Source organism: Delphinus delphis, chromosome 19 (genome assembly GCF_949987515.2).
Source record: "Delphinus delphis chromosome 19, mDelDel1.2, whole genome shotgun sequence".
NCBI classification, from domain to species: Eukaryota; Metazoa; Chordata; class Mammalia; order Artiodactyla; family Delphinidae; genus Delphinus; species Delphinus delphis.
In genome coordinates this window covers 39,282,444-39,302,935 of record NC_082701.1, presented here as the reverse complement: position 1 = coordinate 39,302,935, position 20,492 = coordinate 39,282,444, and the positions used below count along the sequence as shown (strand labels likewise).

Sequence of the window (20,492 nt, the reverse complement as noted above, 5' to 3'; positions counted from 1 at the left end):
GGGATGTGAGCTGACCTGAAGGCCCTCTGAAAACATCAGAGAAGTACCCAATGAGATCCGGTACACAGTGTCTCCTGTGGGTGCAGTCTGGAAACTTCTGATTAATGAAAGGAAGCTTAAAACCGACTCCTTTCATTGGAAAAGCCACCTGAAGGTTCTTGAGGGAAAAAAAAAATCCCTCAAGGCACTCTCCTGGCTCCCCATAAACACAGCGAAAACACTTAGTCAAGCAAAGGGAGGAAGTCAAAGCAGGAGCCCAAACCTGTCCAGCAGACAGAGCCAGAGCTGAGGGAAGAGTTAAACTCCAGAGCGCACTGGGGAGAAAGCAGGCTCAAGCCAACAAGGGAGCTGCTGAGTTTCCTGAAGGTAAAGCATGCTATCACAGTGGCCTTTATGCCTCAGTGCTCGTCAGAGCTGAATCAGGGGGCCCCATCCTGGCAAAGGAAGTGATCATAAACAAGAGGTAGCAGCCATCCACATCCTGTGTGGGAACTGACAACACTGGCACGTGCCTGCTCTAGGCGGCTCAAAGCCCTTTAGGCGTGAGATCACGCTAGTCTGTCCTCCCAACATCCTGGCAAGAGCAAAAGTGGTCTGGATTACTAACCCCATTTCATTGTTATAGGCTCAAACCTCACCCAAACTGACCCAAGAGTCAGTGACAAACTGGATGTGGAAAACGGATTTCTTAGGTCCTAATCCTCCCACTATTGCCCAAGCCATGTAAGTAAAAGGCTCACTAAGGCACCTACGTATGTCTACGGGACGCCATCATGCCTTACACAACGGTGAGGTCCACCTGCATCACTCTAATCCAATAGTTGGTTTCTGCATCTACCTTCCCCCTTAGAGGGGCTTTCTCAGCACAGAAGCAATGTGTTACTCATTTCTGTACTTTTCATGCCTGGTTCATGTTTCAGTCGATGTGCTGCTCTGAGCTTACCATTCCCAGGCCCCACTAGGATGCTGGTAAGGCTGCTTACTGTTCAACAGCCCACCAACCACTGCCCCACCCAGACAGAGGCTGGCAAGAGAAGCAGCGCCCTTGTCCTAGTCACAGTGTTTCCCCACTCTCCCTTCCCTCTACATGTTCCTTTTCTTCCTTTGTGCCTTGTGACGGTCACTGAGGAACGGAGTTCCCCATCCGGCCAAGGAAGACCACAACAAAGGTGAGTAAGTAGGAGGGCAATTTGAACAGAACTAAACGCAAAGAATACCAGTGAGTTTTCTCAAAATATTTCTGGAAAAATGAATTTTTAAAAACTCTCTAACTGGGATATATATATATTAAAAACAAACAAAAGGCCTTCCCTGGTGGCACAGTGGTTGAGAGTCCACCTGCCAGTGCAGGGCACACAGGTTCGAGCCCTGGTCCAGGAGGATCCCACATGCCATGGAGCAGCTGGGCCCGTGAGCCATGGCCACTAAGCCTGCACTCTCTAGAGCCCGCAAGCCACAGCTGCTGAGCCCATACGCCACAACTACTGAGGCCCACGTGCCTGGAGCCTGTGCTCCGTGACGGGAGAGGCCACTGCAGTGAGAGGCCCGCGCACTGCGGTGAAGAGTAAGTAGCCCCCGCTCGCCTCAACTAGGGAAAGCCCGCACGCAGCAACGAAGACCCAACGCAGCCAAAAAAAAAAAATGAATAAATAAAATAAAATAAAAAATTAAAACAAACAAACAAAAAACACAAACACCCAGTATCGTGCATCAATATCCCTGAAAAAAGCCAAAACGTGAGTTGGATGTCCAGAAAACATCATCCCTCATCAGTAAGCAGAAAGGCATCACATAATCCGGACACTTAACCTTGCCCCACTCCCACGGTACAGGCGGGAGAGGAAAACGAGCCCTCCAACTGGCAGAGATGGTGTGGCTGCAAATGGGCCCGTACCTGCTGCCGGTCCCGAGCCTGGGCTGGGGGTGAAGAAGGGAGGCCGGGTGAGGTAGGAGGTATCGTGCTGGTGTGAGGCTGGGTCAGGAAGGCCTGCTGCTCGGGGGAGTCCGGGGACAGGCTGGGGGCATGAGTCCTGCCCTCCTGGGAGATTACAGGCTGCTGGCCAAGCACCAAGAACACCAGCTCCTCTTTCTCCCGGCACATGTCGGTAGAGATGTCATGGAGGCTGAGATAGTCCCTCAGGTCCTTCACCTTCATCTTCATGAGCTCCTCCCGCTGAAAGGCTGTGGCTCGGAAACGCTGGCAGAGAAGGCAGAGGCGGGGCCCGCTCCCCACTTGGCTCGAACAGGCCACGCAGAAATTCTTCTTACAGTCCAAGCAGGTCTGCTGCTTAGAGCAAGAGGCAGAGGAAACCACGTCAGACAGTGAGAACAAGACAGTGCGATGGGAGCTGGGCGAGACTCCCCCATCACTCTTACTTTTACTGAGCTCCTCCTCTCCCTGCGCGTGCAGGCTACCTTGCAGATTTCAGGGTAAGAGCCACTTGGAGGTGGCGCAGCCCCTGTAGGCATCATGTATTCACATACAGGACACTACGTGGAGTGTTCCGTCGGAGGCTTACTTTATTCATTTTACTGGTAGAGAAATGGAGGCTATTAATTAAGACTACCAGCTTCAGGATTAAAAAACCCCGCATTTTCATTGTCTCCCTCCTCCATTTCTTGTGGCGTCACCTTGGGGGTCTAACTCAGCCTCTCTGGGCCTCAGTTTCCTCATCTGTAAAGCAAGGCGATAACAGCAACTGCCTCATATGATTGTTGTAAAGTTAAGAGATAATGCATTTAGTATATCTGACACATGAGTCTTCAATAAGTTCAGTGTTTTAATTATTCTTGCTAGGAAATACAAGCCAATGATAAGAGTCAAGATTCAAATCCTGAACTATGATTCTTTCTACTTTATTGCTGAGATAAGAAAGCAAATGCATAAAGGTTATGGCGGTGACTGTTGTTACTATTAATGTTATTCATTAAATCATTGAGGGGCCACTATGTGCTAGAGCTAGATTTGGCTTGTCATTTAATTCTCAAAGCAACCCCGCAAAGTAGGTATCCGCGTACTTCCCTGTTTTACAGACCAAGCATCTGAGGCCTAGAGAGATTAAATCCCATCCTAAAGGGCAGGCAGTAAAGAGTAGAGCTGGGATTCTCACTCGAGGTCTGAGTTTGGTACCCACAGTCATGCTCACATTGCCTAACTCAGCCCCAGGCGAGCCTACAGCTGGGCTGAGTCAAGGGCCTGGCTCTCCATCTCCCAACTGCCAACCCCGTGCCCCGTCTGCAGAGGCTGAGGCCCAGGCCCACCCCCACCCCAGGAAGGCCCACTCAGAGTGCTGGGAACTCAGTGGTGCCTGAGAGCCTACCCAGGACAAATATTTAGTCAGCTCCAGGAGGCCCTCTGGACGTGATTAGGGAGCTCTCATCTGTGAAAGTACAGGGTGTCTCAGATGGGCGACGAGAGCGCCTGGAAGGCAAGCTGGTACCGCCTGGCAGCAGCTCCTCCCAGGACAACAGACAACTCACAACTCATGACAACTCGCAGACAACACAACTCATGAAGGCTTGCTCAGCTCACAGGAAGCAAATCCTCGGCCTCTCGCCCCGCAGGCTGACCGAGCACGGTGACATCTGACTGAGGCCTGTTCCAGCCACCAGCAGGCCACATGCCACCAGACGGGTAATCCCTGGGCCCACGGGGCTGGTCCCGGAGGGCGCCCTCACTCATCCTTTAGAGAAATTAAAAACTTTTCATCCTGTGGTGACTTAAGTATTAACCTAAAGATTTCCGCTCCCTCTTTTCTAAGTATAGAAAGTTATTCAAGCTAACAAGAATGCCCAGGAGACTGAGATTCCCAGAGTCGAAATCACAGATACTCTTGTGTGGCACTGAAGTAAAAGTCTGCATAGCTGACGTCGTTATAGTTCGTTTTCTCTAAGTGTCATTCATGCAGTAAAGGAAAACAAGCATAATGCTTCCATCGTTTTGACTAGTGATACTTAGAAGCTGGGGAAGGACACATATCAAGCTCCCTTATTCTCTACACAGTTATAACCAGACAATAAAATGTTCAGCGACTGACTGGAAAGGACGCATGGCTGCACTCGCTTCATAAGGGTTCTGGGACCAGTAGCCACTCAGGTAGAAACTGAATGTTTTTGGGTATTGGGGGTTCAGTCATATCTAAAGCTTTTCTGTTGGGCAATGAGATGTGCTTAGGATGACAGAGTGAAATGACGAGGCTTCCGTGTAGTAAAGCTGTAGGTCCTGACGTGGAACATTATTTAAGTCAATGCAGTTTGATAAGACCTAGCTTGACACAATTAAAAAGCCCCAAGTTGCTCAATCAGCCAGATCTAAACACCTCTCTTCTTCAAAGGTGTGCAGCGTATTGGATGCAAGATCAGAATGCAAAGGCAGCAACCAACCCAGCTTCTCCGTAACCCACAGCTCGCCAGGGATTCTCAAGTCCCGGCATTGGCATCTGAAACACACCCTAGGGGAAAGAGTAAGATAGCGCTCTCTTGAGGCTAAAACCTCAGTTTGCAGAGGCAGAAGAGAACAAAGGAGAAGGGAAAAGCAGCTGTCAACAAACGTGGGCAGAACAAGCAAGGGAAATACATATGTATAAATTCTAGCAAATGGTGCAAACTGACTCATGAGGTCGCATGAAAGATGACCTAGGGGAGCCGACGAGCCTGCACAAATGCCAGGAACACAGGCAAACACCAGCATTGGGAGGCTGGCAGGGGCACCCGCCTTTGCCAATTCACCCTTCCTTGTTCTACCCTCTCCCCAGCCTCGTTCCCTGGCACAGGGCGGGCCCACTTTCTCAGCCCACCAGCCCCTCCTCCTAGCCATCCTGCCCATAAGCATCCCCTCCTGCAGCCCACCGGGAGGAAAGGGGCAGCCCGAGGCATGACACACTAGGATTAAGTCCTAGCTGGTCACGTCCCAGCTAAGGGAACTTGTGCAAAACAGATAACCTCCCAGAGCGTCAGATTCTCACCTGTAAAGTCGGAAGCTCAGCCTACCTCCAAGGACTACTCAAGTACTACATGAGCTAAGGCACAGCAAACCTCAGCGTGCGGCGGGCGCGCAACGCACTTAAAGGTAACACCGTCACCTCCTTTTCCCTTTCCCCCGTGCCTCATCTCCGACGCGGGCCAGTACCTAGGAGCCACCCCCTTTCTACTCTGAGATTTGAGTTTCTCTTCTACGTTCCCAAGTACAACCTCCCTGCCAGACCACCTCCCCAGCCTCCTGCTCAACCTGGTCAGCTCAAGAGGCTGGGCGCCAAACTCCCTCCAAAATAGGCAGGGCTGCTGCTAGACCATATGTAGGTGTTACCAATACAGATGGGATATGAGGCTTGTGGCAAATCCCAGCCTGCCATTTCTCTCTGAGACTGGAAACTCTGGGAAGGCAGGGCTCCATCTTTCTTACTACGTCCTCTCTACGAAGTCCTTAGTGCTCTCTGGACTTTGTACCCAATGAGCAGTCGGAAAATACTGACCTCGATGAAGAAAGGAAAAAGAGACAGTAGGATCCATGTAATCACGTCAATTCAAACACTTCTAGAAAAGACATTTTAAAAGCTTGCAGCTGTTAAATGCCAAACCCTTAAGATAAGATGCTGATCCACTTAAGCATGAAATTACAAGTGCAAAGTTCTCATAGGAGAAAACATCCTTAATATTCACAAAATTAATCCATCCCTTTGTGGCAAGAAAACATTGTACCAATAACCATCTTTTACCTTCCAGACTGGAACTTTCTTTCCCCCCACAAAAGTTCTTCTTGCTACAGAAGCTTTCTTTTTGTCTCCTTGTGTGGCTGCGTATTTGCCCCCATCTTCCTGTCAGACTACAAGCTCCCTACTAAGGAGGGCTGACATTCTTCATCTCTGCCTGCCTAGCCCACGCAATATCTGACACACAGTAGATACTGAATAATATATTTTCCACTGAACCACTGAATAAAAAAAAAAAAATCCTTATTTTAATCACTGTCAGGCTCCTAGGCACCCAGACCGATTCTCTGCCTTCTTTAGTTTGACCTCCTCCTCCGTTTCATCTGTCTTCAACAGCTGTGTGCCCTTGTATCTTAGTAGCTAAAGTACCTGTTGTATCTGAGTCTCAAATTTTTCATCTGTAAAATGGGTTAACAACCACTTCTTCACAAGGTCTGGCACAAAGAGCTGCTCACTAAATGGAAGCTACCTCGATCAATCTCGGCCTCCACCCTACACCAGGCTCTGGGAACTTCCCGCCAGGTGTGCAAGAGCTTCCTAAGTGCTACTCCTATGGCTCCATCGAATTACCCTCCTCACGAAGCCACGTCTGCTCCCTGAAATGGGATCAATCAGGTTGCTGCTTTGTTCAAACTCCTTCTGATGCTTCCTTGTTGTCTGGTGGCGATAGACTCCTTACCATGGCAGTCATGGCCCTTTACCACCTGATCCCAACCCTGCTGCCCTAACTTCCCTGGCCAAACAGGCACTCTGGCCAAACAGGCCACTCACAGTTCCCAAGTCCACCTTGAACTTGCTCCACATCTGGTGCTTTTACCTCAGCCACTGCTTTGCAAATCAACAAACTTTCCTTCATCCGGCTAGAATTATCAATTTACCAACAATGCCTGATGCCCTAGTACTTAACTTACGCAACTGACTATTATTAGTTCTTTGTAAATGTGGGCCTCCTCGACCAGACAGTAAGCTCCCTAAGGGAAAGACCTATGTCTTAGTATTCTCTCCACAAAACTGTAAGCTCCAGCTACTAGCATGCTGCTGGGACAGAATCGGCCCTCAGTGAAAATCTTCAGCATGGAAATGTCAGCCATAAAGTGATGAAAATAGAAATTCTCTGGTCTACTTCCTCTTTTTCAAACTGCTCTCAACTCAGCAGTCATTCGTTCATTCATTCATTTATTTCTAAAATTTTATTGCCTACCTACCACGTGTCAGTCACTGTTCTAGATACTGGGGAAAAGTTGTGAACAAAATTGACAAAATCCCTTATCCTATGTACCATCTGAGAAGACAGGCAATCCACAAACACATGTATGTTGGGTGGTGATAACCACTATAAGGAAAATAAAGCATCTTCCCACCCTGACCCAACCATCATTCTCCTTTCTCTGGGGGCGGTTTCTTTGTTCATTCACGTTCTCTCTTCAGGCTGAGCAATGTTAAGAACTCGCTAGATCCCCTGGTTCTCTCAAGTTTCCAATGTGCTCGACATGCTTATCCTGAGCCTGGATCACCACCATCGTCCTCTCTGCGCTTTCTCTCCATTTCCACTCCAGAGGATAACTGACTTTAAAAAAAAAGGGGGGAGGGTGGTTTCAAACAAACCTATTGCAAATTCATGCTGCTTCCTTTATTTGTTTATTTCTTAATTAATTTTGGGGGGGGGGGCGCTCCACACGGCTTGCGGGATCTTAGTTCCCTGACCAGGGATTGAACCCACAGCCTCGGCAGTGAAAGTGACACCTGGACCGCCAGGGAATTCCCCATGCTGCCTCATTTAAACGAGGGTTTTCCCTATTCCTTTCTTGCCAATTACTCTGCCACTTCAGCTGGTTGTTCCTAGCATTTCTCACAATGTAACAATGAAAACAGCACGAGCTTTGACATCCAACAGACTATTGATGCACTTGAGGAGTCCCTGAAACTACTACCTTAGATAAAGGGAACAATTTCTTCATCTGTAAAATGGGAACAAATGATAGTAATACACACATCATAGGCTGCTGTAAGGTTTCAGTGAGACAACGCATCTGAAATGCCAGGCTCAGTGCCAGGCACATGACCAGGACCCGACAGCCCTCCTTCCATCTCATCTCAGACCCTAACTCCACCCCACCGTCTCCACCACCGACAGCACTGAGGCCACGTGGCCCCGAGTTCCTCCTACTCACCACTTCAGTCTCCATCATGGACTGAACCTTTCAGCCTATGTATAAAAGGAGAGGCACCCCTGCCCACCGAGCCACAGTCCCCTGGCCTGCAGGAGCCTCTCTGGTTGAGTTCTCAGTGACTGGGGTAGCCAAGCAAACCACAACAAAGCTTGGCTACGTGCCCACCTTCCCCGCACTGCACTGAGGTGTAGGCAAAATACAACCTACAAGGCAAAATGCCAATTCTCCATCGTCTTACAGTTACAAAGGGGTGGCTGGTCAACACTTTGAGTTGCAGAAATTCTGACATGCTGACTGTCTTCTGGGAGAAAGCTTGAGAGTCAAAGACCTATGTTTGAATCCTGGCTCTGCCATTTAATAACCAGGTGATCTTGGGGCGCTACTTAAGTAGAGGGGAAAGAATGAGTATTTTAATGTCTCCAATGCTGTCAGGAACTTGACAGTTTCCTTTTTACCTGTTAAACTTTAAGCCTTAGTTTCTCATATGTAAAGTGGGAGTGTAGGGACCCTAAAACCTACATCATAGAGTTACTGTGAGGATTAAATGAAACAAAAACTCTATAAATTGCTTAAAATAGTCCCTGGCATACAGAAGGTGGTTTAGAAAGTATTTTTTCCTCTCAAATTTCTCATTATCATCATTTAAACGTCACATTCTAGGCTGCAAACCTCTCATTCTGCAGAAGAAGACAGATGCAGCAGTTCTCTGGGTCAGGGCTCACCTTCGGCCCCAGGCGTGCTTACCACAGACAGAGGGATGGCCCTCACCCGTACACCATGGCCCAGCCAGTGATTTTACCTCCTGCTCACTAATCTGGAAAACACGGCTACCATGCATTTCAAATGAAATGGCAACAGTAAATAAGCTCCAGTCTTCATCTTGTTAGGGTCCTGACGTACCTGAGATGTCCTTGACACTGTTTTCAATAAAAAGAACAAGTTCACCTGCAGCCAGGCTTTTTATGACGGCAGCTAATGAAGGAAATAACAGCAAGTGCCTGCTGCACCCCAAGCATCGCACCGGGCACCCTTCGCAGCTTAGCGCATTTTATTCCCACAACATTGCGAGATGTTGACTTGGGTACAATTATTATATCCCTACTTCATAGACGGAGAAGATGAATCTCAAGACAGGTTAAGTCATACAGCTAGGAAGTTGCCTAGCTGCTATCAGAATTCAGATCTAGCTGGCTCCAAATCTACGCCAAGATGTGTTGTTTTTGCTTGGTTAGTTTTAATACCTTTGTGAAAGGACAGGTCTGGGTTGCCAGCTTTGCACAGGCAAAGGCCAGGGGCAGGCACCATGGAAGGGTCAGCAGACTTGCCTGAAGGCCTGAGGCTACAGCGACCGAGCAGGCCGAGAGGTCGACACTCACCTTCCTGGTCATGCTTGCGAAGTGGGCCCCGCAGGCCTTGCAGTTTGGTTCCGAGCCCGTGGGGGAAGGGAAGGAGCTGTACCCAGGGTTGGAATAGGCCTGCGTCCTGGCTCCCTGGGGTGGTGGGGCCTCCTCAGGCTGTCCATCCAGGCAGAACCAGTTGCAGCAGGTTGCCCACATGATAAAATCTGGCACGAGGGAGAAGGGGGTAAAGGTCAGAGTTAAGACACAGCTTGACGGCGTCCCCATTCCTGAGGGCACAGGTGAGCAGTGACATCAGTCCACACCTCCCATCACAGTCAAGGTGAGGATGGGCTTTCGGGGGCACCGGACTTCCTACTGCCTCCTGCACCACACCCGCTGCCGTTACAGGAAAGGTGCGCACAGACGCCTGATCTGCAGGACAGGCCGGCAAAGGCAGCAGAGCTGGCACGCTACCTTTGAAAGGTTGCTGATGCCTGTTCGGGTTTAATCTGAGAGCTTTACTTCAAATAAAATCTTTTGTCTGGGGCTTCCCTGGTGGCACAGTGGTTGAGAGTCCGCCTGCCGATACAGGGATCACGGGTTCGTGCCCAGATCCGGGAGGATCCCGCATGCCGCGGAGTGGCTGGGCCTGTGAGCCATGGCCGCTGAGCCTGTGCGTCCCGAGCCTGTGCTCCGCAGCGGGAGAGGCCACAACAATGAGAGGCCCATGTACCACACAATAAATAAATAAATAAATATATATATATATATAAAAAAAAAAAATCTTTTGTCTTAGCAATTACAAGTGGCCTAACAGCCATTTTATTCAGGAACATGACCTTGCCCCTAGAGCTCAGACAGATAGAGCTCTATCATACACACGTGTACAGTTCCACACTCACATTGACCATGGGGCAGAAGGATCATTACTTCCTTTATTTAGATGAGGCGACCCAGGCTCAAAGGAATCAAGGTCACACAACTAATATATACAGAACGGAGATTCCGAAAACCCAGCTCTTCTGACTCTAAACCTAACATTCTCTTCCCTATACTACGTTGCCCCCTGGTTTCCCCTCCCACCAGCCAGCAGAACTTACGTACAGCTCTTACATTTGTACGTCCGACCCTACATCAACGTCTACCACGGCACCTGTAATAGTTATGCTTTTTTTCTACCACTAAACCATACATTCCTTGAGGGCAGGGACCACTTCTTATTCGTGTCTGTTCTGTACTCAGCAGTGTCGTGCACACAGCAGATGCTCCACAAATGTTTGCTTCCTTGCTGAATCAGTGCCTCTGCGGGCTTATTAAGAAGTTTTGGGTTATTACTTCCATTTTACATATCAAATACAGGAATTAGAGGGTTGATGATTTTTTGAGATCACAGAACAAAGAGGATCCAATCTCTCAAATGTCAGAATAAACTAAACATTGCAAGGGGGTCCACTAAAATGCCAAGCGCTGCTTTAATAAAGTAAAATGTGCTTTTCTCAGTAGACCAAGGTAGTCAGGATGGAAACTGTAAGCCTGAACTCTGCTTACAGAGATAACGAATGAAACATGTCATGTTTTAACAATCAGTTCACACAAAAGAATCGTACTTTCTGCTCTGCCTTCTGACTCACTGAATGTGCCTTTGTTAGATAAGAGTTCAAAGACGTAGTAAGCTGGAAGGAACTAAGACACCAACGGGTTCCACCTTGGTTATTTTTTAGAGGAAAAGAAAGAGGCCCAGCAGGAGGAAGGAACTTCCTGGTTCACCCAGCTATAACCTTTGGCCTCGTGATTACTCCAGGGCCTTTCCGGCTTCCCAACACCGCCTCCAATAATACATGCATTCACTTTTGCAGGCATGTCCGATTAATACCTGTCTCACCCGGTGGCCTATGACCCCCATGAGAGCAGGGACCATGACAGTCATACAGTGCCCAGCAGATGGGTGGCTCAACAAGTACTACTGAATGAATGAATCACATACAATATTTAAAGATTAACTAACCACACATTCGTTCCATTTCCTTCACATCAAAAACATTTCTCTCTGACTCACTATGACTTGTCTGAAGATTCTCAATTCCCAGAAAACAGGGACTTAATCTGCCTTACGAATTCACAAGGAATAATGAAGCCCAGAGCAGTAAAATAACTGAGTTATTTGTTGGCAAGAGACTGCAGGCAACAGCAGAGTAGTAGCCCTCTGAAAGAGGAAGATTGTAACTCTTTAAATCACCTGTTGATGGAAGCATCTGAAACAGTGTGTAATAATACAAAGATCAGAGGATCTGGAATCTGAAGACCTGGGCTGTTACCTACCTCTAACAAGTCATAGCCTTTCTGTACTTCATTTTTCTCATCTGAGATTCTCCAGGCTGTAGAGCACTAAATAAACCTTAGTTGTTGCTACTAGCATTATAACAATGCTTTCACTGCAATTTCTCTGAGACAGCACAGGTAAAAAGTAAACCTAAAGATTTCACAACTACCATTTGGCTTCCTGGGCTTGTCCCAAACATGGACAGATAGATCTTTGACAGAATCAGCAGGATGCATCAATTAACTGAATGAGGTCAGGGGAAGGGGAACAGCAGAGCAGCCTTGAGACAAAGCTGTGGGTGGTTCACTAACCTGTCAAATCCTCCACTCATTCATGCATGCAGCCCTTAGAGGAGCCAATGCCTTGCTGTGTCTCCAGTGCTAGGTGAGTATGGTCGATTACCTAAGTTCATGGTCTAGTAGGGGAACTAGAAATGTAAAACCAAAAATTGAAATTTCAGGGTGATCAGTGCTTTAACGGAGGTTTGTGCAGTGTAAGGGGGGTTACAAAGATGGGAACAATGATCAGCTCCTCAGGGATGGAGGAGTGACCAGGGAAGACATATCCTATTGAGACAGGCTGGGACCCTGGGACCCTTTGCGGCAATGCTTCACCCAGACAAACGTCTCCTGGAGCAACAAAATACAAATAAACTATAAGGTACTAAAAATAACTACGTGCATGCACTGGGGCAAATTATGGACAACAAGATACAAAAAGACCAAAAACCCAACTGCCACTTCTAAAGAGCCAGGAGCAAAGGCAGGGAGCAAAAGCAGGGCACTGTGCATGCCCCCTGCACACACCACCGCCAGAGGGGTGGGCAGAACACCCCAGCCAGCCCTCAAGTCCGACCCCTGGACCTGCTCCTATCCTCAACCCATATAAGGAAACAGCTCGCACCCCTGCTCAGCAAGCGAGTGAGCAAAGGAACCTGCCGCTTGTTCTCGCTCCCCCTGCTGCAGCAGGGGCCCCAGGAAAGCCTTGCCTGAATTTCTCATCTGGCCTCTTATCAATTTCTATTGATAAAGGAGGCCGAGAACCCTGGTCAGTAACACTATTACGGACCAGAAAGTTAAGAGCAAAAAGACTTTTCAAGAAACAACCAAGAACTGCACCAGGGCATTAAAGAAACTACAAAATGCTTGGTTGGGTCAAAGGTAAGGGTAGGGGTGGCTGAGAGCACAGCAAGTAAACAAGCAGCCATTTAAAAGAAAAACCTTGTATTCCATGGTAAGGAGTCTGGACTTCATCCTATAGGTAGTGGGACACAATGAACGGTTCAGGCAACCAGGTTTTGCGATCTTATTTGCATTTTAGCGTGGCCACTTACAGCAGTAAGCGGTGTGGAGGACGAATCTGAGAGGGGCAGGTTGGAAGAAAGATATGAGGATATGGGCAAAAGAGAAAGAGACAGCTAGATCTGTGACAAATTTAGCAGGATGTGGCAATGAACAGAAGAGGTGGGGGGAGGGGAGAGAAGACGCTGGCTCTCTGAGTTACACAACAGGAGAGAGAGTGGAATGGTTGACTGGGATAAAGCCCTCGGGAAGAGCATGTGTCTGTGTGTGAAATGGGGAGCGGGGGCAGGTTAAGATTGAGTTGAGTTTTGTACCTGACTTGTGGGATCTGCTGGTGTATGTACAGCACCGTGTCGGCTGAAGATAAAGGTTTGTGGATCCTCGCCTACTGGAAAGTATGTACAGTCAGAGAGGGCCAGAAGGCTGGGTAGACAGTCCGGGTCAGAAGAGAAGCCAGCCTGGGAGAGCCCTCAGGAACGTGTGATCCGAAGAGCAAGCAGAGGAGAACCAACCAGCACAGAGGAAGGAACGAAGCATGCTCAGAGGTGGGAGAACAGGAACAGTGTCTTGAATTTCAAAAAGAAATTTTCAACGTTGTTTAATGACCCAGAGAGGAGAACACGCAGAAGAATGAGATGGACCCAGTTTTAGCAAACTGTGAGTGTGCTCCATGCCCGAGCAGTTTAGGAAGAGACAAGCTGACCGGTAACCACAGGTTGGGAAGTGAATGAGAAGTGAGGACTTGCCAGACTTTAAGGATAAATCATTCCTTCTAGAAACTTTTGACGGCGAAGGAAAGAGAGAAGGCAGCAGAGGTCATGAGATAAGAGAAATGTAGACGTATTCATAGACCACAGAGGAAAGCCCCCAAGACTAAGAGCTGAAAGAAGAAGGGAAGCTGGCAATGAATGATGGGAGCGATGACCAGGAGTGGGAAGAAAAGTGACCAAGTGATGAGACGTGGGGATGGACTACAACCTCCTTCACCAGAGGGTGGAACAGAGGTGAAGACAGATGGAACCAAAGATAGGCTGACGGCATTAGCAGAGAGAGATGGAAGAATGAAATATTTAACCACAAGAAAAAAACAGACTTCTCTTCCACACAAGGGGAATCCATGTGTTGCAATTTTTTTCCCTAAGAGGTAAGGACTTTGTCACGGAATGGGTAGACCCACTCGGTAAGGCACCATCAGTCGGGAACTCTGGAAAGCCGGCCAGCTGTACCTTGTTTCATTTCATGTGCTTTTGCAAGCACTTGGGAAGCACCAGATGTGCTGGGCACTGGGGAGACCAAAAGTGAATTCCACAAGGTCCTTGCCCCCGGGGACTCTGGGCCCAGTCAGGCACGATATATACAGCTCAACTCAGCCCTCCTGGTACAGAAGCTAAGAAAGCTTTTCCTTAGCTGGGAATCAAGACGACCTGTCTTCCTCAGCACTATTTCCATCCTCTAACTTTGGTTCTAAACTTAACTGCCTGCCTCCTCAGAACAGCTCTGAAAGAAACACCGTCAGCCTGTTGGAGTATCTGGCTACTCTTACAAGGACTTGGCTGTGTGGGAAGACTTGAAATTTGCCCCTTGGTTATTCCACCAGCCCCATGTATGGGTGGAGAATGCAGCCTCATCCTGGGGATGTGGGTGTGTGGGCAGGGGTCACTGGGGAAGAGTCTCCAGTGCTAAAAATACCTTAGACCTGCTCACCCTAACAGAACAGGGCCACTGAAGTCAGCAAACTAGGCTTCTACTCTTTGTGACATATATTTAACTACCAAAAGACACATTTCTTAATGTGGTCTTGCCAAACTGGAAAGCCCTAAGCCTAAATGAGGACTACATTCAGGGTTATTTCAGGGAGTGAAAGCAAAGAGTCTGTCATTTTAACACTGCCGTACAAATAACACTCTTCTTTGGGGAGTACGTCGCATCCATCAGCCCTAAACAGAGACACACATGTGGCATCTATTACTTAAGGACTGAAAGTGGAACCAATTGTGGGATGTATAAAGAATTCTCCCTAGGTTGACAACTGTGAAAAACTTCCCTCTCTGATCTGCAAACCTCTTTCTGATCTGCAAAGAAAACTATCATCAAATCTTCGCCAAGGGCTTGAAAATTCCTTCGCCAATTCCCCTCACCCTCTTCAGAAAAGATGGGACTTGGAGATCTAATTTTCAAATACAGTCTGACTGCTCTCCTACTGCGTTTGTTTGAAGCCTGCCAGGCTCTCCTCTTCCAATTTGCCTAAAGGGTAAAGAAGATGGGAGATGTAGGGCTGGGGTGAACAAGAAAATGTACTATTCCCTGTGGAAGGACCCAGTGGTATGAGGCAAGGACGGCTAGCTCGCACATGGGGTTTTGTCAGCTTGATAAGTAAGCTGGTATTTCTTGGGAGACTGAACCCTGTTGAACAGGAAAATTACAGTGCTAAGAACAGGATAAGATAAGTGACCTATTCCAGGTAGGCTGAGTACAGCCATAGTTAGAGGGAAGAGGGCAGATACTGTGATTTCTCCCTATTAAGTCCTAGAATACTAAGTAATTTTAAAACAATCACTTCTCTACCTGTCCACCTGCTCAAGACAAATGATTTTAAGTGGATCAGTGGTTGTCACGGACTTTCCCATGGAAGACAGAAGAAGGGTCAGAATGGACCCACGGAGTAAAAAAGTCAGAACGTCAGCATCTTAGTAAAATCTCTGAGTTTGCAATGCAACTCCAAAACCACCTTGCTAACCACCAACATCTAAGGCACTAAAGTTGAGGCCCCCAAGATTCTCATCCAATCTGTTCTGATTTTAGTTAACTGTTCTGTGTGCCAAGCTACAGGCTTCACCCGGTTGCAGAGACAGCAACATCTTGGAATTAACATACTTATGGTGAACCTACCGTATAAGACATTACAAAAATCCTTTGGAAAAAACCTAATTAAAATGCCCCCAATCCTCAAAGAAGTACCTTTATGACATGACGAATCAGAAAATGGCTAGTTGCAAGCCTTACAGAATCATCTCCAGTTTATTGAGGGTGGTTTGCCTACTATCACTACTGTATTGCTGGAATTATCAAAAGCATCTATGCTGTTAAGAGCAGAAAGGAAAGTGTCCCACGTTCTGGAACATTAATACAGAATGGGCTTTGCTTCATCTTGTATATCATCCTTAAGAAGCAATTAAAGGATGACTTTGAAAGGAACTGCAATGCAATGACTTTGAAAGGAAATGCTATGAAAAACCTATCAATATGGCTTAGCCATGCCTCTTTGAAATAATTGTACAATAATTACATATTCTGAGAAGTAAAGAAGAAAGTAGCCATACTCTGCTGGAAGAATGCTTCTTATCTGCCAGGCACTGAGCTAGGTACTACCTAGTGTTATCTCATGTGATTCTCACAACGATCTGGCAAGGCAGATTAGTTCTTCCCATTTTCAGGTAAGAAAACCAAGGTTCAGAGAAGTTAAGTAACTCACTAAAGGTCATGGCTAGAGGGCAGTAAAGCCAGAATTTGAATCTAAGTCGCTTAGACCCTGAAGCCTACACTCCGTAGGCCACAAGAGAAGTGTTCCCGATTCCACAAAAAAAAAAAAAATCAGTCTGTCTGCCCTGCAGCCTATTACCCTCTGAGCATCTGCTTTCCACCTCTACTGGAGCTTTCCCATCAGCACAGAGACACTTTCCAGGACCTCCCAGACTTAAAAAACTCTTCCTTGTCATAATGCAAGTACAAATTACAATCACAATGTGTTTCCACCAAACACCCACTGGAATGGCTAAAATGGAAAAGACAGATACTAGCAAGTGTTGACAGGATTTTCTGCTGGCAAAAAATATGAACTGGCACAACCACTTTGTAAACACACACACACACACACCCCAGGGCTTTGCAATTCCACTTCCAGGTACATACCCAACAGAAACATGTTTACCAAAAGAAGTATACAAGAATGTTTGCAGCAGTTCTATTGTAATAGCCCCAAGGTGGAAAAGATCCAAATGTCGATCCACAGTAGAATGGAGAAATAAAGGTATATTCATACAGCAATGAGAATAAACAAACTACTGCTCCATGCAACGGTAAAGATGAATCTTATAATGCTGAGTGAAAGAAGATAGGCACAAAAGAACGCATACTAAATGATTCCATTTATATAAAATTCCAACACAAGAAGATTACTATATGGTGCTCGAAATCGCACAGGGGTTATCCTCTGACAGTAGATGGAAGGGGGCACAAGGGGGCTTCTGGTAATGTTCTGTTGCTTAATATGAGTGCTGGTTATATAGATGTTTACTTTGTGAAAATTCATCAAACTGTACACTTAGAATTTGTACACTTCTCTAGTTTTATATATACATATATATTTCTTTTTTTTTGCTGCATTGGTCTTTGTTGCTGCACGCGGGCTTTCTCTAGTTGAGGCGAGCGGGGGCTACTCTTCGTTGAGGTGTGCGGGCTTCTCATTGCAGTGGCTTCTCTTGTTGCCGAGCACGGGCTCTAGGCGCGTGGGCTTCAGTAGTTGTGGCTCACGGGTTTAGTTGCTCTGCAGCATGTGGGATCTTCCCGGACCGGGTCTCGAACCTGTGTCCCCTGCATTGGCAGGCGGATTCCTAACCACTGCACCACCAGGGAAGTCTCTCTCTAGTTACATTTTAAAGTTTATAAAAAGAGTTTTTAAAGCATCTAATAAAATATTTGTAATTTGTAAAAAATAAAATAAAATAAAAAATAACAAAAACCCCCACAACATGTTGACTCCACACCCGCCACTCCTCAGTAAAGGTCCTTTTCTCTGCTCTCTACATCAAAATTTCTCCAAATATTCGACTGCACTTCCTCAACCTCTAATTCACTCTTCAGCCTTTTCCAGCCTAGCCTGACTCAATCACTCTGCCTAATCTCTTCTTTGTAAGGTCACCAGGACTTCCAAGTGGCCAGGTCCGAGTGACACTCTCTAGCTTCATCTTCCTCAACCTCCCAGCAGGGCTGGACACAGGCAACCCATCCTTCCTCCTGGAAACGCTCTCCCCTCTAGGCATCTCTTAGCTTCCAGAACTCTGCACCCTTGGTTTTCCTCCTGCCTCAAAGCTTCCGTGCTGCCCCCCTCCCTCTGTTCTTAAGTTTTGACAGTACCTAGGCTGTCTTCCACGTCCTCTCCATCCACACTCTCTCTCTCTCGAGGAGACCCCAGTCAGGTGGCTTTAAACACCATTCTTGGGCTTCTCTGGTGGCGCAGTGGTTGAGAGTCCGCCTGCCGATGCAGGGGACACAAGTTCGTGCCCCCGTCTGGGAGGATCCCACATGCTGCAGAGCGGCTGGGCCCGTGAGCCATGGCCGCTGAGCCTGCGCGTCTGGAGCCTGTGCTCTGCAATGGGAGAGGCCACAACAGTGAGAGGCCCGCGTACCGCAAAAAAAAAAAAAAAAAAAAAAAAAAACACCATTCTCAAGCTGAAGATTCGGCAGTGCCCATCTCCATCTCCCTTGCCCCCAACAGTGGTCTAGATCGCATCTCTCATCTATTACTCACATTTCCCTCCTTAGGCCCTTTGAATTTGCTGTTTGTTCCTTCCGCCTGGACTCTTCTCCCCAGAATATCACATGCTTGGCTCCTTCTTGTCATTCACCTTCACTTTAAATTGTCACTTTCTAATCTCATGCCTAACACTTAGTACTAGCTGGTGTTACTTGCTTACTTGTTAACTGCCTTCCCTAACTAGAATTTAAAAATCCATAAGGGCAGGGACTCTGTGTACTATTGCATTTCCAGGGTCTCTCATAGCTTCTTGGACCAGAGAACTGCTTCCTAACTAGTTTCCCAGCTTCAGTTCTTGAAGCTCTCCAGTTCTTCCTCCACAATTCTTTCTTCCACAGTTCTTCCTCCACAATTCTTTCTTCCTTCCCTGACAAAAACACTTAAAGCTCTTCCTCCACAATTCTTTCTTCCTTCCCTGACAAAAACACTTAAAGCTCTTTCATGGACTCCCATTACATTTGAGAATTAAAAATTCCCACTCCTTGGGGAGGGGGAAGGGTAAGCTGGGACGAAGTGAGAGAGCGGCATGGACATATATACACTACCAAACGTAAAATAGATACCTAGTGGGAAGCAGCCGCATAGCACAGGGACATCAGCTCGGTGCTTTGTGACCACCTAGAGGGGTGGGATAGGGAGAGTGGGAGGGAGACACAAGAGGGAGGAGAGACGGGGATATATATATATATATGTATAGCTGATTCACTTTGTTATAAAGCAGAAACTAACACAACATCGTAAAGCAATTATACTCCAATAAAGATGTTAAAAAAAAAATTCCCTCTCCTTACACGGTTAAAAGACCCCACGTATGCTGCCAGCCCCGGCCCACTTCCCCAGTTCATGTCCTGCTACTTTCCCGACCACTTACTAAGCTTCACGCCTTGTGAGCTTTCAGCTCTTCAAGGACACCAGGCTCCCTCCCGCCACGGGGTCCCTGCACTTGCTCCCTGCCGCTACTGCTCATTCTCATCCTCAGGCCTCTGCTCAAGCGTCACCTGTTTAGAGGAGTCCTCCCCAGTCACACACTCGCTCATTGCCCTTTCAGTTTCCTTTGGGAAAATGATCATAATCTGTAATTATATCTGTCTGTTTACAGTATAAACTCCAAGGGCAGGAACCTCATCTGTCTTCACTTTTCTATCCACATCATCTAGCACAGTGCCACTTCATAGCAGGCACCCAAATAATTTGTGGAATGAACAAGTCGAGGTCAGAGAAACAGTCCATATTTTATCAATACAGCCCATGAGGCAAGTACTAGTTATCTCTGCTTAGGGCCCAAAGCATTTTGCCAATATTTACAGTGACATAAAGTGACTACGAAAAAGTTCTTTATCTAAAACAAAGGTAGTGGGACTTCCCTGGTGGTCCAGTGGTTAAGAATCCGCCTGCCAATGCAGGGGACAGAGGTTCAAGCCCTGGTTCGGGAAGATCCCCCATGCCGCGGAGCAACTAAGCCCATAAGCCACAACTACTGAGCCTGCGTGCCACAACTACTGAAGCCAGCACACCTAGAGCCCGTGCTCCGCAACAAGAGAAGCCACCGCAATGAGAAGCCCGCACACCGCAACAAAGAGTAGCCCCCCCCCCCACCCCGCTGCTGCAGCAGCAAAGACCCGAGGCAGTCATAAATAAATAAATAAAATTTAAAAAACAAAGGTAGCTAACCTTGGGCAGGCTACTTAAGCTTTCTGAGTCCGTTTCCTCACCTGTATAAGAAGGTAACACCTCCCCTGTTGGAAGGTTACTGTAGGGATGAGAAGTGCCTAACCTAACAAAGTGCCTAACCTACAGTAAATGCTCCATAAATAGCAAACCAAAATAAACTATCATTAAACTATATGTTACAAGTCTAAAATGGCAACAGCTCAGCTGTTCAATAGCAACTATTGACTGGCAAGCCCAATGTCCCTCTCTCCCTCTGGTCGCGCAGAACCCGAGTTTCCTACCACCCAAGGGACGGGGCTGGATGGGGACTATGACACAGCTGATCACATCACCCGCACAATAAAGACACAGTCATTATCTGAAGAACTCACCTGAAGTTTAAAATCATCTCTCAACTTGGAAGGTTGCTTATTTTTTAAAAGAAGTTAGTCTGGAAAGAAACTCGAAC

At 47.3% G+C, this 20,492-nt stretch overlaps 1 protein-coding gene across 8 annotated transcripts in view; it reads right to left on the bottom strand.

The window, feature by feature from the left end:
- Nucleotides 1-20,492, bottom strand: part of RFFL (ring finger and FYVE like domain containing E3 ubiquitin protein ligase) — a 67,874-nt gene that overhangs the window by 9,555 nt on the left and 37,827 nt on the right. For 6 of the 8 annotated variants that reach the window (XM_059997751.1, XM_059997755.1, XM_059997757.1 and 3 more), the window contains exons 2-3: nucleotides 9,256-9,443; nucleotides 1,895-2,284 (exon numbers count right to left, since the gene is read on the bottom strand). In XM_059997751.1, the coding sequence (XP_059853734.1) occupies nucleotides 1,895-2,284; nucleotides 9,256-9,435 (570 nt within the window). In that variant the 5' untranslated portion in view covers nucleotides 9,436-9,443. Of the gene's footprint in view, nucleotides 1-1,894; nucleotides 2,285-9,255; nucleotides 9,444-17,973; nucleotides 18,874-20,492 lie in introns of those variants that run through there. The other 2 variants (XM_059997752.1, XM_059997754.1) reach the window with 2 other exon arrangements.